The 26,822-nt window shown below is 43.9% G+C and overlaps 1 protein-coding gene across 1 annotated transcript; it reads left to right on the top strand.

Annotated features, from left to right (window-relative positions):
- Window positions 1-7,006: 7,006 nt before the first annotated feature.
- LOC126535639 (uncharacterized) lies at window positions 7,007-11,400 on the top strand. Its single transcript, XM_072289229.1, has 4 exons — window positions 7,007-7,847; window positions 9,944-10,138; window positions 10,209-10,418; window positions 11,393-11,400. Exons 1-4 carry the CDS (start codon window positions 7,007-7,009, stop codon window positions 11,398-11,400), a joined length of 1,254 nt encoding a protein of 417 aa, XP_072145330.1.
- Window positions 11,401-26,822: the final 15,422 nt, after the last annotated feature.

The following is a 26,822-nucleotide window of genomic DNA, read 5'->3' as shown; positions in this document are numbered from 1 at the left end:
ATACACAATCAAACAGGTTAGGGAATTTGCTGAAAGGTGCAAAATTCTTGTTGCAAACTTTCTGGAGCTTCTTGATTTCTATTTAAGGTTAATTTTGGTCTAGTGGGAAGGTAAAATATGTGTCCAGAATGCTGGCATCTGCATAGGTTCTGGTGTTGCACCAGTGCTCAGTAATATATTAAGTTATGTTGACCAGAAAATAATCAAAACCTGAGTGGGCTTGCTCTTAAAATTTTCAGATACGTGGATGATTATTTGTTTTTCATGAGCAAATGATAACTTTCGCAGAGCTGTCATCGAAGTACTGAAGTTATTTAGAGAACAATAGCAAGGTTTCAACTTCACTTTAGAAGTTCCAGAAAAAATATGTGCTGCAACTTCTTATATCAGGCTTACTTTTATGTGGGATCACGTATGCTGGGGATATCAGTCGAGAACTTCTAAGCCCCTTCTTGATTATAGGTCTAGCCATTCAAAACTTATTAAGTACAGTATTGCCACTCACGCAATTAGAGATGCCCCAACCAAGAGCTATCCTCACCTTATCCTTGAAAGTGTAAGGAATCTGATGACAAGGCTTAATGAGGCAGGTTATTCAGTTTCAGTGGCTTTTTTTATCTTGAAACACGTTAATTAGGGAACTTAAGGTGCAACCAGGGTGGAAGAAGCTTAAGGAGCAAGAGTGGATCAAAGTTGCCATTATCCCCTCTATTAATTGTCGCACAGGCAGAAAAAGCTGGCTTGTAAGTTCCAGGAGAGGATTGGGTTTCCATTTAAATATAAGCTGAAGGCAATATGTAAAGCAATAAACAAGCACATTCTTCACAACGGGTGTCTGAGCAGGGAGGACTGCAAAGTGAAATATAGCATACAGTTTGTCTCTTGCACACGAAATGTTGTTTATTCGATTCCTTTTTCTTGAAGCCTACAAAATATATATTAGTCAGACTGGAAGGTGCTTAAACATTCGACTAAGGAAGTACCATAGTTTCTTTAAGGGTTTTTGCGCATCCACACCTTTCTGTGCATTGTTGCAGCATAGGGCGTCATCCAGTTTTTGAAAGTACTATTCTGCTGTTCACACACGTGTGAAAAGCTCTCACATGAATTAATGGAGGCTTATCACATTAGAAAGAAAAGCTCACACACTTGTGAAAAGCTCTCACATGAATTAATGGAGGCTTATCACATTAGAAAGAAAAGCTCACTAAGTGTTAGCCAGCCATCCATCTCGCTGCAAGATAGCGAGGTTGCCGTGTTAGATCTTAAGTAAAGCCACTGAGTCGCATTGTGCCTTAGTAATTGTTTTTTTACATTGATTAATCAGCCGTGACATGTGTGTTGCCGTCAAAACATGTGCATTCGGTGATGTGAAGGTTGTTTTGGTATGTATCTGCATATGCTAGGGGGCCGGGTGTTGGTCACGTGATGTGTGTTATATATTGGTTGTTTTCTTTCAATAAACTTCATTTGATAGTGCTGTATCCTGTCCCGTTCTATTACTTTTGTCGGCATCTGTCATGCAGTAGCTGCCATGAAGCTTCAACAACTTGCCCAATTTTCTATCGTGTTTTCTATCATATGGAGCATTAGGGTTATGGAATGGGTGCCATGGTATATATATATGTGTGTGTGTGTGTGTGTTTGTGTGTGTGTGTGTTTGTGTGTGTGTGTGTGTGTGTGTAAAGGTTGAATGGTGGTAAGGTGGGGTGGTAAAAGTAAAATGAAAAGATTTTCACATCATGACTAGTCTTTTAAACACATTTACCTACAAAATTAAACACTCTGTTCTTATTAAGCACCTTGTACATAGGTATTCATATTACTAATAATCTTTCAATGCAAATGCATATCAATTTTTTGAGTAAGGCTAATAACTGAACACATGGCTTTTTGTGCTGCAAGTTTTCTTGGACTCCTGCTTCCCTTAAACTTATACTGTATAATATGCTTGTAAGATCAAAACTGGAGTATGCTCCATCAATCCGCGATATACCTACAAAAGATACAACTCTCATATTTAGTTGAAGCCATACAAAACCAACCTGTACATTTTATTGTAGCTGCTTATTCCCGTACCGCAAGCATATCAACAATTAAAGGTTGCCTTGATTGGCTAGGCAACAAGAAAGCTTACCTGTTTATTTCACAAATTCTCAATTGAAACATGTTTTTATTACCTCCTTGTAGCTCATTGATATATATGTATGTGCGTGTGTGTGTTCTGAGGCTGCCTTTTACAGGAATAGTAAAGATTGGTTTGGCAAGTTGGCACCTGTACCTTGAGGTTGTAGTTCATTCTCAATGAGATACAAGGAGGTGATAACAGATGTTTGAATTGAGAATTTGTGAATTAAATGGGTAAGTTTTTTTGTTGACAAGCCTGGCCAATCAAGGCAAGCTTTAATTGTTGATATGCTTGCGGTATGGGAATAAGCAGCTACAATAAAATTTACAGGTTGGTTTTGTATGCCTTCAACTAAATATGAGAGTTGTGTTTTTTGTAGGTATATCCCGGATTGATGAAGCATACTCCAGTTTTTTGATCTTGCAAGCATATTATACAGTATAAGTTTAAGGGAAGCAGGAGTCCAAGAAAAATTGCAGCACAAAAAGCCATGTGTTCAGTTATTAGCGTTAGTCAAAAAGTTGATATGCATTTACACTGAAAGATCACTAGCAAAAAATCTGATAGGGCAACCTAATAAAAATTATATCAGTTTTTTTCTATTGCATTATGAAACAATACAACTGATACACTGATAAAATTACTTTTAGTTCTATTCTGGACGTATCTGTGCTATTCTGCTTGTACAAGTCTACTAGTGTATTCTTTTTATTAGTGTAATAGTGTATTCATATTAGTTTGCCAGATCTATAGTCTATCAGTATTTATGTGTGTTGTATAGGTGTAATGTGCCTCAAGGAGAAGCAAGCTTCCTCATTTGCCCAAAAAATGAGTCAGAAATAATGCATTTATATTATCACAAAAGGCAATACATATAAATCAAATATGACGCCCAGGATTCAGAAAGGAAAGATTGTTGGAACAAATATACACCATACAACAGCGTAAAAAGAATAAAAATGTGATCACATTTAAAAGAGAAAAGATGTTTACATTGGTTCACAATAAAGTTTAGCCTCTTTAAACAGGAGGTTATTGGCAATCAAGCCACCGAATTGGTTCACACGTACACCACGAAGATTATCAGACTTCAGAATCTGGAAAGCTAGTTTTTTATTTTATTTCATAATACCCCTAAAGGCCCCCGAAGGGGTATTACATAGGGGGTACCGATACATGAAAAAAATGTGAGCTTTGCGCTTTGCGGAAAAAACAACTGAAGTACACAAAAGTTATACAAAAGAAAACACAAAAGTTATACAAAAGTACGATATTTAGCAAAATACACAAGTAAAACAATATACGAAATACATTAGGCAAGTGAAACTCGGATAGAAAATACAATACTGTCTGAGAAAATAAATTAAGGGAATTAAATAGGTACAATGCAAAAGAAGTAAAACGGGGTGTTGCTCGAAACTGCGTCAGTTGCCACGTTAACAAATTAATGAGACATGAATCCATTTGTACAATGTGCACGCAGAATGGTAAGACAAATGATCAAAATAATATATACACTGAACAACATATGAAGAAACGGTACATGATGGATATTTACACGTAACTATTGCGTAAAAGTTCCTGAAAGGTTGCGAAATCGGTTTGAGTAGCAATGTGTGATGGTAGGTTATTCCATGCAACAATTGTTCGGGGAACGAAGGAGTTAGCATAGTTAGCTGAGCGACAACTGATGCGTTTTATCTTGAAGATATGGTCTGTGCATGGAAAGAAGGCGGTCGCTGGTTCGAAGATACGGTGAAGGTGCGGATGATGATAAAGTTTGTGCAGCAGTGAGAGGCGTGCAATTCTGCGGCGATGAGATAAGTCGGCAAGCTGAGCGCGAGCTTTTAGTGCTGAAATGCTAGTATAGGGTGAATAATCAGAAAAAATGAAACAGTGAATGGAAGTGGTGGGTTCTTCATTATTCATTACCACGCCTTCATAGCTTTTTGCCGGATAAGTATGTCAGACATTCCAGTTTGCTTGTGGAGGGTGTCTATATACTTCTACTAGACACCGTCACTTCAGATGACCATAATGAGATCATCTGATCTTCTCTCAGAGTTTGTTGTGAGAGCACAGTCTTTGTATGGATTGGGTGCAATGGCATACAATGTACACCAAATCCTGCATCTTCCTAAAAGTGCGGCTAAACTAGGACCTCATTGGTCGCATTCTTCATTTGTATCTGAAGGCGGAAATGAACTTCTTGTGAAATTGGTCAGTGGAGCTAATGATGTTCCTTTACAAATACTGGAATGTTATGTACTTGCTTGTAAGTTACAGGCAGCTAAAGCTAGTTTAAATCTTTCACCAGAAGCAATGAATTTTTTGGTGCACAGGAGAGGGGAGCTGATCAGCAGACAATTTTGTTAGGCACGGGAAAGCTGTGCCTGAACTTGGATGAAAGTGAAAAACAGGCTGTAGTCCACAACCGTGGCTGTGACTCAACAAGTGTCACTGAATATTACCGAATGGTCGTCAACCAACAAACATTTCACTCTCTCCAGTACACTTGAACTATATAGACTAAAAACAGTGCATTTGTCAGCTTCTCAGGTGCGTTTTCTCTCATTTGTAGAATTCTTACTGGAGCGAATTCTTGTATAATTCTGAAATGCAAGAAACTATTTCCTGTTGAAATTCTCCATGCAAAGCACCTTTCAGTCTGCGTCAGGAGAGGGGAGCCACTAGTTTACGTAACACCCAGCGAAGTTATGCGCCTTTATGTGTTTATAGAAATAGACAACACTATTTTTGAATGGACAATACGAAACCTTTATGAAAGAGACTAATTCCCGTGCTCAAGACATGGCAACGATGAGCAGTATGTCTTCAGCCATGGTACATGAATGTCTGGTAATAACAGGTTATAGCTTTATAAAACAACAGTTGGTAACAGTGCACCACGCTTTATGGCGTTCTGTAAGAATCAGCTTTTTGGTGTTTGAATATATTAAACAAGCAAGAGCCACCAAAATTCTAGAGTGTTTGTTTTTTGTTGCTATAGCTTCTTGTTTTCCTAATGAACCAGCTAGCCCAATTTGCCACTCTTCATTATTGTACTCTTGTTGATTAAGTGCTTGGGGAATTGCATGGTCTGCATGTTGGCAGTAGTGATGCAGCTGCTGATGAACAGTTGCAGTAGCCAAAACATGACAATATTTTACAGGACTTATGCACAGTTTCAGGTCGGTGTCCTTACATGTAGCGAAGGGCCCTACTTAACCACGTGACTGCCTTGAGTGGGTGATCACAGTGAACAAACAGTGCTTCACTAGCAGATGGTGAAGAGGTAAAGCTTCTCAGTCTGTATGCAGAGGCATGGAAAGCAGCTGAGTGTTAAGTGAGCAGTTATGCTACTTGATACAACAGCATCATTTTCACACCATGCATCTGTATTCCTCACTTTTCTCCTTTGACTCAATGTAGCTGGAGCAAGTTTATCCGTTAACTGTGGCGGCATGACTAAGACACTATCTTTTTTCTGAATGAAACAAGCAAACTCTGAAATTTTATTTTAACAGTGTATTACGGTTTGAATCAAAGACTCCAAACACTATATTGACACGTTTACTTATCTTTATCTGGCGACCACGTTTCGCCGCCTAAGAAATGTAATCGCACAGCGCGGGACGCGCCTGCATGTATCCGAAGTTTCTGGAAAGTTATCGATGCTTCTACCCGGCTGTCTGTTGTCGCCGAACCTTGTGTTATCTGATTTCATCGCGTAACGCGAATGGTGTAGAACTTTGTGGAAGGCACGCGGGTCCGAACGATTAGTCCGGAACATTCGACGACTGCTGTATAAAAGCCGACGAGATTGGCCCGCTGAGCAGATTTTCGACGATCGCCGACCGTGTTCGCCGCTATCGTTGTGCTATAAGTGTAGCCTGTTTTTGTGGGCACAGGTTCGCCCAATAAAAGTTAGTTTTGTTCTTCACAGTATTGCTACTGTGTTCTTGAACGTCACCACCACGTGACATCTGGTGGAGGTGCTTTCGTTCATGTACCGGACGCCTCCGACAAGCCGTGATCCAAGCCCGGACCGCAAAGTGAACACCAACGTAGTCCCGGAGCATCGAGCAAGCCGCCGTCTTCAACAGCTGCCCCCGGAACACGGACTTCTACCTGAGAAGACCAAGAAGATTGTGGACAAGGCAACCCCAATGGCAGCCCCAGCGTCCCCCATCGTGCTGCATCGTACTAGAACTGTTTTTCATTTTTTTTCAGCAACATGAATTATGCGCATTTGTATTCTGCTCAAACTACTAAAATTTTTTTGAAGGTATTTTGAATGTTTAATAGGCTTTGTGGCATTTCGGTTTTAGTAGTTTACGTTACTCTTTTGTAATATGCACCTTCAATCGTCATAGTCATCAATGTGTGTGAAAAGCGACGAACGTGCCGTCACTAAACGTGCGCGCCGATTCGCTGGCTTCTGCGGGTGCGGTGGCGCGTTTTATATTATTGAATGCAGGTGCCTTTCTCGCGCGCCTTTCAACTGACGCACTGCGACCTTGCACTTTGGAAACGCGGTGAGAGATCTTTTGTTCCGTGCGTGTGATCCGAGGGCCAGTTTCTGCGCGGTTTTTACCGACTCTCTTCACAAAAGTGCGGTTAGGGCTATTGTTAGTAGGTCTATTGCGTACAAGTGAAACTGCTTTGTTCTCGCTTCCTACGCACTGAATGTCGCGACCACCCGACAGGCGTGCTTGCAAGAAGGCAAGCAGGGAGACAAGGAAAGTTATTAATGTTTTTGCGAAAGAAGGAGTTCAGGGGGGTTGTGAAAGTAGCCGGCATGACTAGTTAGGGCTATTGTTAGTAGGTCTATTGCGTACAAGTGAAACTGCTTTGTTCTCGCTTCCTACGCACTGAATGTCGCGACCACCCGACAGGCGTGCTTGCGAGAAGGCAAGCAGGGAGACAAGGAAAGTTATTAATGTTTTTGCGAAAGAAGGAGTTCAGGGGGGTTGTGAAAGTAGCCGGCATGACTCGGAGCAAATAGCATTTGTTCAACCTCTCGAAGCACCACGTGACAGCGGTGGGAACAGCTTAGAAAACTTAAATCGCTCAATCGCGGGATTTGAAGAGCATTGTTGCGAAGTCCTCACGTCCGTAGACGCAGATGACAGGGAACAGTGGGCAGAAGTCGATCTTGAGTCTGCTCACTTTGGTGCTTGCAGTAGTAGTGACAGTGATAGTGAAGAGCGCACAAGCGTACATGACGGACTGCAGGATTCCTTGCGTGAATGGGCAAACGAATATGGTATCAAAAGAAGGGCGTTAACAGCTTTGCTGAAGACGCTAAGGACACAGGGGGGACTTCATCAGTTACCGGAGGATGGTCGTACACTTATGCAGACCCCTCGAAAAAACCTGGATGAATTTCCAATTTGTGCTTTGGCGCCAGGAATGTATTGTCATTTCGGACTTGCTGTGGGTCTTCAGCGTTCATTGTCTCATGTAGAAAAGCTGCCAGCTGTAATTCCACTCTTATTTAATATAGATGGCCTCCCCTTGTCAAAGAGCTCCAATATGCAACTGTGGCCCATACAGTGCTTACCCCGTGGTTGCGGCAATGTGCCCCCATTTGTTGTGGGTGCGTTTGCTGGACAGTCTAAGCCATCCTCGTGTAATGATTTCCTGAGGCCTTTTGTTCGAGAGCTGCAAACTTTGCTTGTGCAAGGTGTGAATATCAATGGCGACACTGTTCAGGTGACAGTTGGCTCGGTCATCTGTGATGCTCCAGCGCGAGCTTTCGTTACTATGACAAAAGGCCATGGAGGGTACAGTGGTTGCGCAAAGTGTACAGTCGAGGGATCTTACATCAATGGAAAAGTAGTATTTTGCGACATGGACTGTCCGTTACGAACGGATGAGAGTTTCAGGGAGCAGCATGATGTGGAACATCACAAGGGAGAATCTGGCCTGTTGGACCTGCCCATTGACATTGTAAATGACCTCCCACTTGATTACATGCATCTTGCATTATTGGGTGTCATGCGGGAATTGCTCCAGTTGTGGATTTCTGGACCACTGCGGGTTCGTTTGGGACCTCTGTATAGGCACACATTCAATGAAAAGAGCAAGCTGCTAAATCCTCACATCCCTAGTGAATTTCCCCGTAGGCCACGCGGACTCGATGAGCTCGACCGCTGGAAGGCAGTCGAGTTCCAACTTTTTGTATTCTACACAGGCCCGTTGCTTCTCAAGTTCTGCCTTCGAGATGATCTATACCAGCACTTTTTGCTGCTCCTTGCGTCATTATCTATATTTGCAAACAAGGAGCTGTGTCGTGAGCATGCTGGTTATGCCGATGAGCTCTTGAGATGCTTTGTTTCACATTTCCGCGAATTGTATGGTGACGAGCATGTTTCTTTCAACGTGCACAGCCTCATACATCTTGCTTCTGATGTTAAAATACATGGCGAGCTAGACTCCTTCAGTGCCTTCCCATTTGAGAACAACATGCAGGTGCTCAAGAGGCAGTTGCGCAAGCATGGAAAACCCTTGGAGCAGCTGCGCAACAGGATGGTAGAGAGCCAGTCTTGGACACGCAGACAGACATGGGATGAAATTCCTGTACATTTTAGCCGTCCTCACAGTCGAGGAGAACTGCTGCCGGAATGCTGCCCTCCTGAATATGAAAGGCTGTCATGGGATGCATATACAATTGCATTGTCTAAAAGAGACAACTGCTTTGCACAGGATGGCCATGTTGTTCTGGCAAAAAACATAGCCTATATCAGAGGGTCTAAGCAGCCATGCATAATTGGCCAAGAGTTTCTCATCAAGGAAGATTTCTATTCTTTACCCTTTGAGTCTTCCAGAATGGGCATTTATGTTGTATCAGGACTATCGGGCCTGAAGCCTTGGTCCCTGCACAACCTTCAAAAAATGGTGAAGCTGCCACTGAATGGAAAGTTTCTGGTTATTCCAGAGCTTCACACAATTTAAAGGCCTAGATTTCGCTAGCATTTGCGGAAACTTCAAATAATATCTGCAAATTTACAGAGGTTAGTGTAGTGCATTTTAATAATCCTGGAGTTTTTGCAGCCCTTAGTGGCTTACCTTACGTTACGTTTAGTTATTTGTGAAACATGCAGTGAAAAGGAGGGTAACATTGAGCAATGAAAGAAATAAGCCTCAAATAATCCTGTAATTCACCCATGCACACTCATTGTAGGGCAGTTCACCGCACAGTCCTATTCTTCTCAACCATATTTCCACAGGTTAGTATTGGCAGAATGCTGCCATGTTATGCCTTTATTTTCAAGGATATTTATTGGCTGTTCATGAAAAATGCCTGTCATATGTGGTTTGTGGTCTTGAGCCTGGTGGCTGATTAATGCTTGGCGCAGATAGCTGGTCTATAAGAGTAGCAAAATGAGTGCCAAGGGTAGGACACTTCGACAAAGTAGTAGGATGCCACTAGAAAATTCGCAGGCATAGGATGGAGAGCCAGATCATGTTGGGCAAGGATAATCGGATTTCATTGGGAATGGCCTTTGACTGGCACTAAGATTAAATGGCTTGGTGACACATACCGCTCCCATTACAACTTGCTGCTGGGATAGTTGGTCCATAGGTGCAACGATCCATAATGTGGCTTATTACAGCCGACATTCAAACAAGCCAAAGGGCTTGAAATACTTGAACTTTAGTAAAACGGCTGTCCTTGGCTGCAGCCAACATTTAAAGAAGACATGTCATTGTGGTGAAGGCAAGTCCCTTGGGAAAATGCTTTTTCACTGGTTCCGGGCAGAGGCTTCCCTTGTTTCGCCACCATTGAATACTTCTGACGCTTCATTTTTCGGATGGCTTATGTGATCGCCGAGTTCGTTGAGGACAAACAGGTGGAGGTGGTGCCAGTGACCTGGGTGGAGGGTGACAAGTGTGCGTGGCTCGACAACCTCAAAGGCAACAGAGTGACGTCCTTAGTAAAGAAATCTGTACCACCAGACACCTTCTGGAAGTGCTACAGCGTAGCAGTGAAATGGGTATTTGGTATGTATCGTCTACATAAAAGCCTTTTTTGTTCTATACAAATCAGTTGAATGTTTAATTTTTGTTTTAGCAACATATGAACAAGCAAGGGCCAAACTTAATGACAGCCAGTATACATCAGACCTGGGCACAGGATCGGAAATGTCTCAAGGAAAAAGGACAAGGAGGCCACCAGCTCAGCGGTCTGACTCGGATAAGCCTGACACACCACCGCCACCCAAGAAGGCCAAGCAAAGTTCCAGCAAGCAACTTCCAGCTCCACCAAGCAACTTCCCACTAGGTGAATTCAAAATACTTGTTTCTACTACTTATGGTATCCTGACACTTAGCAGTTAACAAGTAAATTTAATATATTTCGCTTACTGGTGAGTTATTATTTCCCAGGCCTCTCTTCTGCTTCTGCAGTGCAGCAAGACAGCTGTGAAGAGTCTGCAGATATGTGACTGACATTTTATAGGTAGTGCCTCAATAGTAATACAGTGCAAATCTATTTTAGCTTGAGCTTCCTAATCCACAAAGAATAAAGTGCTTCCCCATTGTGTAATATAAGCCATTAATTGAATTGTTCTTGTTGTCACCTGTGAGGGCTTCGACAAATCAAGGAATGGTCATACGTTTCCTTGTGGATCTTGGTTTGTGTTTCATTTTGCATGGCCACCTAACGTCTACTTTTGGCATAAATTCAAACCTAAGCACTTGTGACAGCAGTGTATTATTTCATTTCTAGGTTCACCCGCATTAAAGAACGTACACTTGTGGCTACTGTTTGCTCATAAACAAACTTGCAAGCCATTGTACATGACACATCTATATAGCAATGTAAAGCAAGCGTTCTGGCCAGTTATTTCCTGCTTGAATTTCAGTTTATGCTGTTAGGGTGTTTAACTTCTGTTCAAGTGAGAAGTAGGCTCTTGGCAGCTATGTTGATAAACCAGCATGATTTAGTTTTGAATTAGATAATGGGTCATGTCATATAGTTAGCTGACTTGCTTCATTATTTATTATGTATATTGAATGTTTTAATGCTAAAGCTTGAGGTTACCTTCTTACAATTCATTTGCAAACTGTCTTGATGTATTAGAGGAGCGATTTGCATAGCTATGCGCAGGTGTGAAATTACACAGACACATTAGCCTTTAGAATGTAAAAAGGAAACTGTTCTGGGCATGAGGTTGCAGGCTCAATTTTGAGCTGCAATATGATTTGGAGCGGAATGCATTAACACATGCATTGCGCATTGGGTGCACATTACAGGACCCTAGGTGGCCCAAGTTCAGAAAACATACTTCAGTGCCTTTGATAGATGGTATGTAGCTTTGGGACATAAAACACCATGAAAAGAAATAAATGAGTTTATAAAATTGAAATGTCCATGGTGCGTTGCAAGCAAATTGTGAACTCACTAAAACTTTACACCATGCCTGTAAAATGAGCACAGAGAATGCAAGTCAATGCACTGATCAGTTGGTATGCCAACCTATGATATTGAATATGTAAACAAAATGCAGACTGCAACTGCAATCATTTGCTTAGCACTCTTGCATTTTGGAGCATCCTATGGAATGTCTACCATATATGTGTATGAATAACGTGACATATGTTCACTATAGCTATGCATTCACAGGTTTACTGCAATCACTCTCTGCAGATGTGAATGACATGCCGCAAGGTGGTGCAGGTGGGCCTAGTTCACACAGTGCAGATGGCTCCAGATCACACACTGCAGGTGGCTTGTGGTCACACACTGCAGGTGGCTCTAGCTCACACAGTGAGTTTTGATAAATCTTGCTTTTACTTTTTTTTCAGTGAAGGGCTATAATTTTTAATGTGGCAGTTGTGTCATATGTTTAACTTCATGTGTATGTAAGCCAAGAAAGTTTCTAAGATGTATCTGTGGCTTGTTCCTAACTTCACAACTGGAATGCACTTTGCACCTGCTAGCGACAACCTGGAGATGAGCAGTTCTGGTAGAATGTTAAATGGGCTGGGGTCCCACAATGTGACAGCCTTTGATATTAGTGCAAAGTACAAGCATGCATTAAATGCTCACTATTCTTTACTGTGCAGGTGACCAACGGACTTGTGTACCCTCAGGTTCCCCTGACGAACTTTCAAATAATAGTAAGCTTTCATTGTACTATAATACTTCACTACAAATTTTTTTAAAGTTGTGAATGTACTTTAACGTGTGATGGCATTACTTACATAAACTTTCAAATACGCAGACTAGACACACCTAGTCTTCTGCACCACAAGGCCATGTTAATGAATACGTAACTTCTTATAGGTCTCTTTGCTTGGAGTTGCTGTATGCTGAAGAAAATAACACTAAGACTTGCTGTTTCTATGGCATGAGAGTGCTGCATGACACCTTCTTTTGTGAACATGTTTGCCAACGATGCCATGCAGCAGGCGTTTTCCAACTGGCATAGCCATACATTTAGTTTTCATTTTCTGTGATCGCACACATTTACTCGAAATCTGTTTTTTGCTGGTTCGCGAGTTCACAGACCTTGGAGGGAGAAATGCCAGTGCAGCTACAAAGCGTATTCTTGCATACACCCTTCATGATGACCTGGCCACACTTTTTTCGTGAGTTGGCCGAAAGGGGAAACTTAGTTTCTCTAGTCTGAAGACTACAGCTGCAATTATTGGTGAGTTGAAACTTCTCTTTATATCTTTTAATGAGTACGAGCACTAGGATGAACTTAATTTATGCTTTCGATAGACAGCTATTAAGCCTTTTATTACACAGTGGTTTAGTGCAAACAGTTCAATATAGTACACACCAAGCGCAGTGTGGCTTTGGGTGATCTACAGCATCACTGCTGCTGCACCAGGTCCTCGTATATCGCTGGCTACTGGGAAGCGATTCATATGAGTGGACACGATGTTAGCGAAGGCTGGTGGTGTTGAGCAATCACCTTTGCTCCCATACAAGTCCTTTTATTCCAGTGCACTGAGCTATTGTAATGATAGCTTTTGGGTGTGTTGTCGATCACCTGGTGGTGGCTGATGAAAATAATATAGTGTCTAGCATGAGGTATTTTAGTAAGGATTAGTTGCATTCTCCTCTCTATTTTGCTACCTGGTCTATAGTTGTCTGTAAGTCTAAAAGATATCACCAGCGTTGCTTGTTGGGATTTCATTAGAGCTTTTCAAGTTCCATTTCTTACACAGTGAAGTCTGCCTTTTATGTGTTTTGTTCTTTTTATGCATTTTTCTTAAAGGGAAGCTTTCGCTCGGGTGCTGCTATCTAACTACATGGAAAAGCAGGAATCATTTTTCTCGCAGTCACTGCAATGAATTTCATGAAGTTACTTTTAAAGGAAAAAGTTAAAATCTAGTGACTGTAGCAAACAGCTTTTTATTCACGGCGTCAAATGTTTTACAAGATTCCTAAATTTCACAAAATTTGAACTAAACTGTGAAGTTCATAACTGTATCTCAGCAATTCATTTTATTGCAATTCTGTAAGCTGGACCTAACAGTACGCCTAAATCAGACAAAATTGATACATTTCACATCGATCTCAAATATACTACCTATTAGTGAATAGGACATTTCCAAAACCCGTGTAGACGTTCTAACAAGTTCATGTAAGCTGCTGCACATTTCTCCCTCAACTTTGTCTGCTTTAGGTGGTCTATATAAAATAAAATTTACTGAAATGCGATATGTCTGATGCAGAGTTATATATTTGTAAAGCTTTTTTTAAATCTTTGTAAAAAATTACACCCTAAATCAAAATTTTGCTTCCAGCAGTGACTAGACCTTAATTTTCTCTCGCAAATTCAGTAAATCCCATACAAAACAGTCTAGGTGCTGCTTCATAGGTGTTTCTTCACAGCATTAGAGTTGGGCCCGAGCTATAGCTTCGTATGTACAGTTGTGCATAAAGGACACGGACACACAAAAAAAAAAAACAATGGGACGTACAAGGCGCATACGATACCTTAGTGAAGTAAAGCTTCATCTTAACATCCCAAGGTATATTTGCTATTCTCACCATTAGTGGGAACTTGCTTATTTCAATTGCTGCAAGACGGATGACAGAAGGCAGCACTAACGATATTGAAGACACCATCAAATCGTGGCTAAGGCATGCTCCAGAAAGGGCCGGCAGCCATAAGAAGCCAAGCGCTGAGGTCTGCCTGCCTCAAGGTATGTTTTTACCCCACCGATTTTCAGCAACTTGAGAGGCGGTGCCGCTTGTTGATTTCTTTAATCGCAGAATGTACCCTTTACTATCCGAATACTCACTTGATAACATTCCTTAGAGAAGAGCAAGTTGTAAGCGCGACTCAAAAATATTGGTTGACTTCCGGCTAACTTTCGAAGAACATGCTTCAAGCATTGTTAATGCATTCTACAGAAAGTTAGGCCTTATATCAAAGATGACCGTACTTATATAATGATCGCACTTTTTTCTCAAAAAAATTTATGCAAATTCAGGGGTGCAATTCAAGTTAAGTTTCCCACGAAAAGAATTCTTTTTTCATCCTGCATTTGCTGCGGGATGACAAGCAGGCAGCTGCTGCTGTCAGTGCGGGACACCAAAACAAAAAATGGTGGCCGGCGGAGCAAGCTGAACGCGATTATTTTTCTTCTTGTGAGTACATTAACGTGCATTGAAACAGTTTCTTCCGTATCAGTAATGAATAATATCGTTAATATCGGCAATTTTGCGACAGTAGCGTAGCCATGTCCAATTTGAGAGGACAGAAACAGAGAGGGGCACGCTTAGCTGCCAGTGACATAGAAACACATGGCGGGCACGCTGTGGAAACTGCGGCATTTGTCTTCACTGCTATCCTAATACGGCACGTTTCCGCTAAGGGTGGGCGAATATCTTAGCTGCGTTACGAGCGTCGGCGTATGAATAGGGTACACTTCTAAGGTATCAGTGCAAACGTGACCACTATTGTTGCCACTCGCGATTTGTTGCGTGCCTACGAGTGCATACAAGAAGAATCGAAAGGCGCCCTTTGTTTTGTTGTTGACCAAAACCATTATGAAGCCTACAAATAATAAAGCCGAGACAAGTTTGGTTGTAGCTTTTTTTTTTCCTGGAAGTGTGGAAAGTGATGAAAGGAATGAAATGAGCCATCTGTTAAGAAAGAGAAAGTTGGGTATGTGCAGATCACTTGGTATGTCTTCAAGAGTTGTTCACATAGCATTCGACAGATGGTAAGCGCGATCATCGTTAGCTAGACTTGGCACCCAACATATCGCTGTGACAAGTTCAGGGTGCGATCATTACACGGGAAAGAAAAAAAATCAAATTTTGACAACAAAATTCAAGGGTGCGATCATTAGGCGAGTAAATAGAGTAAAGAGTTTACGAATGTGAGCTGTGTTATTCTCTCGTATTCTTTGTTTGTTCGCTCGAAGCTAAAGTTTAGTTCTGTTGTATGGAACTGTATTAATTTGACTGACTAATGTTGCAAAAATTGTATGTGTTCAGTGATGTTTCATTTGTGTCCTGTACAATCCATTTCTTGGACGCCGTGTATCTTATGCCTACGAGTGTACTGCGCATGTATAATATTAGACCCCTACAAATAAGGCGGAAATAGCGTGATTACTTATTCTTGTATAAACTAATTCACAAACACTTCTCCTGTCTGCAGTTACTGTGAGCTGTAACGTTATGCATGCCTCGCCCTAAATTGCTTAATCCTAGCATTTTATATGTGAATTCCTCTTGCACCTCTAACGCTATAACAATCTCTTGTAACACAACAAAGTACCTTGCATCGTGATCTTGATATATTAGCTCTACTATTTGCTCATTATCTGGCTCGTGTATTTGATTAATTTAATTTTTGTTGCACTTTGTACCGCTGTTGTTTGAGATGTTTTGTTTTTTGGTTTTGTGTTCTTTGTGTAACAGAAATGCAACAATATTAAGGCATAATAGTTGTTCTTGGGCACTTTTAGAAAAAAACATATAAAATGAAATAAGTAAATTAAATTACCACTTAGCAACATGAATTCACATCATAATAGTGGCCACAGTGGCTTTCCACTAGAAATGGGCATGGGTTTCTCCAACTGAGTTGCATGGCTCAGTTGGAACTGTTTAATACTTAGCTCAAGCTTCTGCATTGTGATCAAGACTGATATTTTAAAGCAGCCTAAATGTAGGCCAGTATGAATACACTGCTAGTAGTTAACTGGTTTTCTGAATTAAAAATTTACTGTTGCCTGTACTTCATTTATGTATGTGTACATAGTTCAGTCTCTGCTTTTAGAGGAGCCTTCCATGAATGTAGCTGGCATAAAAGACAGCTCTAGTTCAGCATGCATCAGCTGTGATTTTAGGTTAGAAGTGATAAATGATGTATTAAAGTCAAGCCTGTGCATTTTTTGCATTAAGAATGAAAACAAAAAGACCTAATAGTCGTGTATTACCTAGGATCATGCTGCAGTCATACTCGTAGCACATAAGCCTAACTTGCTGTGAGGGTGGGACGAACACTCACAGCACTAACAGGTTTATCAAAAAGGGATTGGGAGAGGGATTATGTTGACCATACTTCTTAAATATGCCCTTGCCAACTGCTATCCCAAGTGTACATGAATACAGCAGCTTAGATGATGCACCACAGAGGTTTGGCATGCAGGTTTGATCTCTATAAATATGGGTACCACTTCTGCTGTATAAACAGGAAGCTCTCCCATGAGTAACAATCTTCATAGCACAGGTGTACCTGAATGAAGTGAATGTAGGGACGTACACTAGATTAGAACAGAGTGGGAGACCAGTGCGATGCATTATAATGCTGTATGCATGCACGTTTCCTATGAGTGCCACTGCATTTTTGCATCTGATTTGACTGCAAAAGTGCCCTTTGAAAGCTAAAACCAGCTGTCTACAGCATGGCTGGCCCCTTCAGGTCGCCACTCATATGAGCAGGATGTTGATTTTGCAATGGCTTGATCATTATCCACAAAGCAGGCTTGTACTCGTTTGTTTCCCCAAACCTCACATTTTTTTATCATTCTGCTCTTTTACTTTCATGCAGAATAAGTGGAGGCCATTCCATTGTAAAGCACTGCAGCTATGACCTGAAGACTGCACAGGCATCAGAGGCTGCTTGGTTGTGGGCGTGTGCATCTGGTGGAACTTTGGGGATCTGCTGGGCTACGCCAAGGCATGTTTCGTGGACTAGAGGCAGCTACTCAGGGATTTTTTTTTTTAACTTTGCACAGTGCAATTGCAGAATTTTTTTTCATGCATTGGAAGGATTCTACCTGTCATCTGCATTGTCAAATCACTTGCAAAGTCATGCTCTTGCTAGGCTCCATCAATATGGTTTTGTGCAGAATTTGTGTGCGAGAACTTTTTATTGTTTTTGTTTTTTAATGTCATGGCAGTCTTCTGTGTTAGTGAAATTGCTACCATTGCAAAGCCATGGTTTTCTGAAATGCTGTTATTCTGCTACTGTACAAAACTTGCGTGCGAAATACTTACATTAGACGCAAGATCTTTTTTACCTCAATATTTTAGAGTATTTCTGTTTGTTCTGTATGTGCATCTACATGTCCACCCATTGTTAGCATAAACACACCAGTGCATGGTTTGTGCACAATGCAGTGCACAAGCGGCAAAAACCACATGCACGTGTGAAACGCTAAGGCAGTGTATTCCGTGGGATCGTTGCCCAGATTTCTCTGCACAGAAGCGGTTGGCTTGCCAGGAATAAATTTGACTGTTTTGCAGTCTTGCTCATCTGCCTGAGACCTATGCTCGCAAGGAGGATCCTGAATCCTTTGCTTGTATCTGTAGGCCACCGTCGTAAGTGGCACATTCACTGTTGCATAAATGCCACGCTTACCGTAGCCCTGCTGTGAAGTGTCCACAATCTGTCATCTTTGCATGGCTGTGAGAATCCCAGCCATTTCCTGTTTCTGAGCGCAAGGAATGAAAAGACTGCGACGCATGCCTTAGTGGCAATTCAGAGGAACCCTCAAAAGACCAAATAAATATGTTAGCTTTTTTATCCTGCAATTGCAGCTTGGACTGACCCCGACATATACGGGCATCACTGAAGCATGCTGTGCATAAGTATAGCAAACAAGCTGCTTCTGTTGCATTATGCTAGTGTCGTGTTCTGCCCTGCTCTATCTGTGAAATGAACACATACTGGCCTATTTTGTGATAACGTCACTGTGGTGCACTATTGTGGAAACACATGCTGGTGTGTTCATGCTACCAGTGGGCTAACCCTTGGACCTTACTGGAAATAGTAAAGGCCAGCCACTCATTGCAAAAAATGCTGGACAGGCCTTTCCCTCTTGCCTTTTTGTGTGCTTGATGGGCTGAGAATCGCCTCCATTGCAAAGACATGCTTTTTTAAGATGCTATTATTTTTCCTTTGTCCAAAGCACTTTTTGTCACTGGATCTTGAGGGTTTTTCTAACCTCTGCCTTTATTATGCATGTTGCTGCCTCTGCAAAGCTACCCCTTCGTGAGACCAACATTGTGCCTGTGTAAAATAACTTGTGAGAGCTTTTTACTTTATATAATTTTTATGTCATGGAAGATTCCTTTTATATTACTGCTGCTCTAAAGCCATACTTGTGGGACTATTGTTGCGCATATGTATAGACTTTTGTGCAAGATACTTTTAGCAAGACTAATTTTTTTTAAATGTTTTGGTCATCTGTGTCCTATACTATGAGCATCTTGCTTATAAAAGCAAGGACGCGCTTTATTGAAGTGCTCTTAGTGTGTTTTAGTACAGAACTTTTGTGCAAGATACTTTTATGATATATTTTGTACTATGGGAGGATTCTAGTCACTTTCGTGCATATGTAAGTTGCTTCCAGTGAAGTGTCATTGTTCTTTGTACAAAAGAACTTTTCTGTGAAGTCTGATGGGTACGTCTACAGTTTTACAAGGTAGAAGTGCTACCACAGTCTATATGCAAGTTTAACATCTAGTCATTGAGCCAATGAAACAGCCAGTTTGTTTTTGCATCATGTGCATTGCTGTTGATGCGAAGATGCCATTATGTGCCTTTTTGCAAGAAAATGTGTGCATAGTCATTGTGCCAGATATTTCTTGTTCTCTTGTACTGTTTGTTTAGTTATATTTGTGATATCACAGTTCAGGTACCAATGCAGTCAGTTTATTTTAGTCTATGTACTAAGTGTATGTACATCACTGCATTAAGTTGACAATTAGAATTTTTCTGTGTTAAGGTCACTTCAAGAAGCATCTTTAGTTCTCTTCTGTGCCCCTGTACTGATCTTGTCGATGTTAACATATACTCCTGCTGGCATCTTTTGTGATTTTCAATTTCTTGTGGGTCCTTATGGGCATTTCTTTAATGTGTTCAGGCACAGGTTATGTTTTGCTGTGCCAAGCACACAGGCATGTTCTTACAGTATGCTTTTTAAATAAAGATCTAATGTTTCTGCAGTTTATGCGCAAGTCTATGCCTCAGTTAGGCCATCCTAAAAAGCTGAGCAAGTTTTATTAAAAGGCTTATTACATCATTTGATTTCACATCCATGCAGCTTAATATCTACAACTTTGATGACTATTGGAGTTGATACATAATGCATATTCTGGCTTATTCTGTGCATTTGGAAGCTGCACATATACATTTCTGATGCCTGTGTACCAATGGAACTTACATTAAATATGTTGAATGTGCCAGTTTGCAACATGTGCTTCTGCCGTGGATGTTGTGTCCACGTACATTTTCACCTTTGCAACCTGCACCAGTAAGATGGTCCCAGTTCCTTTAGCGGCACTTAATTATTTGTGGATGCAATTTTCACAGTAAAGGAAGTGCAGCATATCCCTGTAACTGGTACATTGGTTCTTGGGTATAGCACAGCTTCTAAAGCATTGAAAAAGCCGCAGTACCAGCAAGGTGACACCCCAACAAAACCGAACAATGGATAAATCCCGGATTTATCATGGATGTCCTCTGTACATCTCGTGGACGTGTTTCTGTAATCAATATCCACATTTAAAATCCCACAAATGTCCCTGGGATGTCCATGTCCAGATTGTTTTATCCAGCGGACATTGTTCGGATATTTAGTTTTAAAAACGTCCATTTTTAAGGTGCGACGGATGTCCGAATGTCCGATAAGGGCATACACGGGACGTCCGATTGAACGCCTTTTTTTTTGCACGGGGCGGTCCCTCAGATATCCGCCGTATGTCATCTGGATTTGTGGGGATATCCAGTGGATGTCCAAACGTCCGGCGCTAAACGTCCATCGGATGTACTGTGGATTACTTGTGGTCCATTGGGTTCTTGCAAACGTTTACAAGCGTCGTGCGAAAAGAGCGAGCCCAAGCACTACTAGAAACCAGAGTGCAGCTGCCAAACGAGACGATCGCGATCTTCACGGAAGAGATGGCCCGTCTTTTCCGGCACGCCGACCCGGAAATGTCGGAAGAGAAAAAAGTCCGCTTCCTGATGCGGGGCGTCAAGCAAGAACTTTTCGCAGGACTTATTCGTAACCCGCCGAAGACCGTAGCTGAGTTTTCGGCAGAGGCATCGACGATCGAGAAAACTCTGGAGATGCGCACCCGGCAATATAACCGCCAGGGCCTCACGCCGCAGTACGCCATCCAAGGACTCGATTCCGGCAACCTTCAGGAGACCATCAGGGCCATTGTGCGCGAAGAACTGCGCAAGGTCCTGCCTTCGTCGAAGCCCCAAGTGGCTTCGATCGCCGACATCGTCAAAGAAGAGATCCACCGATCGCTTGAAGTTCCCGAGCTGGAACCACAATTACCGCAGCCCCAGCCAGAAGCGATGACATACGCCGCCGTCGCACGCCGTCAAGGTCCCCCTCCGCGACCACGCCAGGGCCCTGACGACGCAATTCCGTCGTGCGCCGCCGCCGCCGCCAGCACGCCCACCCGTCGCCCAGCGTACCTACGCGAGGAAGACGGACATTTGGCGAGCCCCCGACCATCGCCCGCTCTGCTATCACTGCGGAGAAGCCGGCCATGTGTATCGCCGATGCCCATACCGGGAGATGGGACTGCGAGGCTTCGCCGTCAACACACAGCGCCCGAGGGAAGGTCAACGCCCTCGTGACATCGCCGACTACCTCGCCGCTACTAAGTGGAGCCCTCGACGACCGTCCCGTTCGCCGTCACCAGGCCGCTACCTGTCGCCGCAGCGCCGTCCATACACTGGCCCAGCCCGAGGCCGGTCCGTCAGCCCATACCCGGAAAACTAAAAGCAGCAACCGATGGAGGTGCGGTTGCTGTTCGTCGAACTGACGAAGATCCTCCGCCGCCGACGAAGACGACGAAGAAACCATCTCGACGACCTAATGACGACACGCCGCCGTCCCGACGAAGTCAGGAAGCCAAGACTACACCGACAAAAGACGACTTGACGACGCGACGTTCCAGCTTCAGTTCAACACGACGCAGCCGTGATCCGACGCCGAGACCTAACTGCAACGCAAGACAAAGAACCACCGACCTCGACGTGCTTCTCGACGGCTACGCAGTCACCGCCTTAGTAGACACAGGAGCCGATTACTCCGTCATGAGTGGACCCATCGCCGCCCAGTTGAGGAAAGTTAAGACTGCATGGGAAGGCCCTCAAATTCGGACCGCTGGAGGACACCTGATTACGCCGACTGGGATCTGCACGGCAAGAATTACCGTTCATGACCGGACTTGCCCTGCCACCTTCGCTGTCCTCCAACAGTGTTCACGAGACGTCATTCTCGGCATGGACTTCCTGAATCAACATGGCGCAGTCATCGACCTGAAGTCGAAATCGATAACGCTGTCGCAAGATCAAGCGATACCGCCGGAGAGCTGTCGTACTCACCACGCCTTGAGTGTGCTCGAAGATCAAGTGAGCATCCCGCCGCGCTCCAGCATTATTATTTCCGTCGGCACTGAAACACCCGCTGACGTAGAATGCGTCATCGAGGGCGACCAACATCTACTGCTCGACCGTGAAATTTGCGTCGCAAGAGGGATCGCTCGACTCCACGGAGGGCAAGTGGAAGTTATGCTAACCAACTACAGCCAAGAGTTCAAGCACATCAACAAGGGCACGACAATCGCATACATCGAGGGAATTCTGGAAGCCAGCAATGCCTTTGTCCTCTCGGATTCAGACGCATCTACCCCGATGAGCATTCTCCCCGAACCAGACTTCGACGTGAATCCAAGTCTTCCTCTGAGTAAGCAGCAACAGATCAGAAGTCTTCTCCGACGATACAAAGACTGCTTTTCGACGTCATCGAGGATTCGACAAACACCAGTTGCAAAGCATCGCATAATAACCGAAGAGAGCGCTCGACCACTGCGCCAGAGCCCTTACCGAGTTTCGACGCGAGAACGTGAAGCTATTAGGCAACAAGTCGACGAAATGCTGCGCGACGACATCATCCAGCCGTCGAAAAGCCCGTGGGCCTCTCCTGTAGTCCTGGTAAAGAAAAAGGACGGAACCCTACGCTTCTGCGTCGATTATCGTCGACTGAACAAGATCACGAAGAAGGATGTGTACCCCCTTCCACGCATAGACGACGCATTGGATCGGCTCTGCAACGCTAAATACTTCTCGTCGATGGACCTCAAGTCTGGCTACTGGCAAATAGAAGTCGACGAGAGATCGCGAAAAGACTGCCTTCATCACGCCAGACGGCCTCTACGAGTTCAAGGTCATGCCATTCGGACTGTGCTCGGCGCCTGCAACGTTTCAGCGCGTCATGGACACGGTGTTAGCCGGACTGAAGTGGCAGACGTGCCTTGTTTACCTGGATGACGTCGTTGTCTTCGCCGGAAATTTCGACGATCACCTTAGGCGGCTTGCGACAGTGTTAGAAGCCATCAAGTCATCAGGGCTCACTCTGAAGCCGGAAAAGTTCCGTTTCGCTTACGATGAGCTTTTGTTCCTAGGCCACGTGATCAGCAAATCAGGAGTACGCCCCGACCCACAGAAGACAGCTGCCATCACAATGTTCCCGCAGCCAACCGACAAGAAGGCAGTGCGCAGATTCCTTGGCATGTGTGCCTACTATAGGCGCTTTGTCAAGGACTTTTCACGCATCGCGGAGCCGCTAACACATCTAACCAAATGTGATGTCGCGTTCAAGTGGGATACACCACAGGCCAAGGCATTTCAAGAACTCAAACGACGCATGCAGTTGCCGCCGGTACTTGCACACTTCGACGAGGACGCCGATACCGAAATCCACACTGACGCCAGTAGCCTAGGCCTCGGTGCCGTCCTAGTCCAGAGGAAAGAAGGACTTGAAAGGGTGATATCGTATGCTAGCCGGTCGCTGTCAAAAGCGGAAAGCAAATATTCTACGACTGAAAAGGAATGCCTCGCCATCATTTGGGCTACAGCTAAATTCCGTCCTTACCTCTATGGCAGGCCATTCAAAGTCGTCAGTGACCATCACGCATTGTGTTGGCTAGCTAACCTAAAGGACCCTTCAGGACGGCTGGCGCGGTGGAGCCTCAGACTACAAGAATATGACGTCACCGTAATATACAAGTCCGGAAGAAAACACTCCGACGCCGACTGCTTATCGCGCGCCCCCATTGATCCCCCGCCGCAAGACGACGAGGACGACGACGCCTTCCTTGGGATAGTAAGCGCGGAAAACTTCAATAAACAGCAACGAGCCGACCCGGAGCTAAAAGGTCTCGTCGAGTATTTGGAAGGGAACACCGACGTTGTCCCTAAGGCATTTAAGCGCGGGTTGTCTTCGTTCACGCTACAAAACAACCTGCTCGTGAAGAAGAACTTCTCACCAGTCCGCGCCAGCTACCTTCTTGTTGTACCGTCAGCTCTGCGTCCAGAAATATTGCACGCCCTACACAACGATCCAACCGCTGGGCACCTCGGATTCTCCCGGACGCTGTCGAGAATACAGGAAAGGTATTATTGGCCGCGTCTGACCGCCGACGTCGCCCGTTACGTCAAGACATGCCGAGACTGTCAACGACGCAAGACACCACCGACAAGGCCAGCAGGATTACTACAGCCGATCGAACCTCCTCGCCGACCATTCCAGCAGATTGGGATGGATTTGTTGGGGCCGTTTCCGATATCAACATCCGGGAATAAGTGGATCGTCGTGGCGACGGACTATCTCACCCGTTTTGCTGAAACTAAAGCTCTACCAAAAGGCAGCGCAGCCGAAGTGGCGAAATTTTTCGTCGAGAACATCCTGCTGCGACATGGTGCCCCAGAAGTCCTCATCACCGACAGAGGAACGGCTTTTACAGCAGAGCTCACCCAATCCATTCTGCAGTACAGCCAGACAAGCCACAGGAGGACGACTGCCTACCATCCGCAGACGAATGGTCTCACGGAGCGCCTGAACAAGACCCTCGCCGACATGCTAGCAATGTACGTCGACGTCGAACACAAGACGTGGGATGCGGTCCTGCCGTACGTAACCTTTGCGTACAACACGGCGGTGCAAGAAACAACACAGATCACGCCGTTTAAGCTGGTTTACGGCAGGAACCCGACGACGACGCTTGACGCCATGCGGCCGCACGTAACTGACGAAGAGAATGTTGACGTCGCCAGCTATCTCCAGCGCGCCGAAGAAGCCCGACAGCTCGCCCGCCTGCGAATCAAGAGCCAGCAGAGGACCGACAGCCGACACTACAACCTCCGACGACGCTTCGTCGAGTACCAGCCTGGCGACCGTGTTTGGGTCTGGACCCCGATACGCCGACGAGGACTCAGTGAGAAACTACTCCGACGCTATTTCGGACCCTACAAGGTCATCCGACGTATTGGCGCTCTGGACTATGAGGCCGTGCCAGACGGCATTTCGCATTCACAGCGGCGCCGCGCACGATCTGAAGTGGCCCACGTGGTGCGCCTTAAACCCTTTTACGGACGCTGACGAACTTCATCATTTTTGTTCTTTTCTTTGTTACGAGTGCTTTTGTTTATTACCTTCGTTTCTTTGCAGCATCGGGTAGATGCTTTTTAAGAGGGGGGGTATTGACACGTTTACTTATCTTTATCTGGCGACCACGTTTCGCCGCCTAAGAAATGTAATCGCACAGCGCGGGACGCGCCTGCATGTATCCGAAGTTTCTGGAAAGTTATCGATGCTTCTACCCGGCTGTCTGTTGTCGCCGAACCTTGTGTTATCTGATTTCATCGCGTAACGCGAATGGTGTAGAACTTTGTGGAAGGCACGCGGGTCCGAACGATTAGTCTGGAACATTCGACGACTGCTGTATAAAAGCCGACGCGCTTGGCCCGCTGAGCAGATTTTCGACGATCGCCGACCGTGTTCGCCGCTATCGTTGTGCTATAAGTGTAGCCTGTTTTTGTGGGCACAGGTTCGCCCAATAAAAGTTAGTTTTGTTCTTCACAGTATTGCTACTGTGTTGTTGAACGTCACCACCACGTGACAATATATGAAGCCTGTTCTGATAGTCTTCTTTGCTGTCGCGTGCTGAAGGCTACACAGGATAAACTACTTTTACACATTTCAACGTGCGGTGGTTGAACTAGCACCCAGTGAAGAATTGTGTCTTCTGATTTTGCAATATGTTCGCTGATGTTTAGCTGTTTTTGTTCATGAATGTGTGGTTTTAAAAATGGTAAATCCATGTTCTTACTTGAATAAGTTCTCAGATCTGTACTCACTTTTGCTTAAATAATATTGCTGTATTGTCATGTTCTGATATATTGCTGTAGATCTTGTACCAATAGCGATGCTTGTCCTGTTTTCTTGCTTCTTGTCAGTGTGCCATGCCAGTTTGTTCTTTTTGCTCAAGCTCACTTGTGTTCTGTCACATATCACAACACTTTTGGGATGAATGCAAAAGTGCATCGTCTAGAGAAAATAGCTTCATATGAAGTTGTAATATTATAAAAGCATGTGCCAATTAGACCTGGTGTTCTATACAGCATCTGTGAGCACAAATGGGCATGGTGAAGTTGGTACTTCAGTCTGTGTTGTTCCTCTTATGTGTTTGTTTAAATGTGGCTAAAGTTGCTTGCTTATTCTTTAGATAATGGAGTGTAAAATAAACCCTAGTCATGTTTGTAGTCATGTAGCTTGTGTCTTGTCCTTGTTCCTTTGTGGATGGATGCATTAGCGTTGTTATAATTTTCAAATCAAGTATGCACCAACTAGCCCAGAAAGTAGCTTTAATGAAATCACGTTGGTAGTGTCTAATTTATGGCATTCACAAACTCAGCCTGACATGTTAGAGCTACACTTAGTATCCACAGTCTTGAAAGTGCTTTGTTTTGCTTTTGTAAATAAACTTTATTACAACAGTAGGAAGATACCTATGAAGAAAGGAGCCAGACAAGTAGACACAATCTCTGCAATGCTATTCACTGCGTGCTTGGAAGAAGTATTCAAGCTATTAAACTGGGAAGGTTTAGGAGTAGGGATCGACGGCGAACACCTCAGCAACATTCGATTTGCCGATGACATTGTTATATTCAGCAACACTGCGGACGAGTTACAACAAATGATTGAGGACCTTAACAGGGAGAGTGTAAGTGTGGGGCTGAAGATTAATATGCAGAAGACAAAGATAATGATAAATAACCCGGCAAAGGAACAAGAGTTCAAGATCGCTAGTCAGCCTCTAGAGTCTGTGAAGGCGTAGGTCTACCCAGGTAAACTAATCACAGGAAACCCTGACCATGAGAAGGAAATTCACGGA

Source organism: Dermacentor andersoni, chromosome 7 (genome assembly GCF_023375885.2).
Source record: "Dermacentor andersoni chromosome 7, qqDerAnde1_hic_scaffold, whole genome shotgun sequence".
Taxonomy (NCBI): domain Eukaryota; kingdom Metazoa; phylum Arthropoda; class Arachnida; order Ixodida; family Ixodidae; genus Dermacentor; species Dermacentor andersoni.
Note: the sequence above shows the minus strand (reverse complement) of the source record. Positions and strands in the feature narration are given on the sequence as shown.

Bases quoted from the DNA above. Each gene is read 5' to 3' on its own strand.
- LOC126535639 (XM_072289229.1), top strand. From the start codon at position 7,007: ATGTCGCGACCACCCGACAGGCGTGCTTGCGAGAAGGCAAGCAGGGAG. The intron at 7,848-9,943 runs TGACAGTTGGCT...GACGCTTCATTT, and splicing joins CAATGGCGACACTGTTCAGG to TTCGGATGGCTTATGTGATC. The intron at 10,139-10,208 runs GTATGTATCGTC...TTTTTGTTTTAG, and splicing joins AGCAGTGAAATGGGTATTTG to CAACATATGAACAAGCAAGG.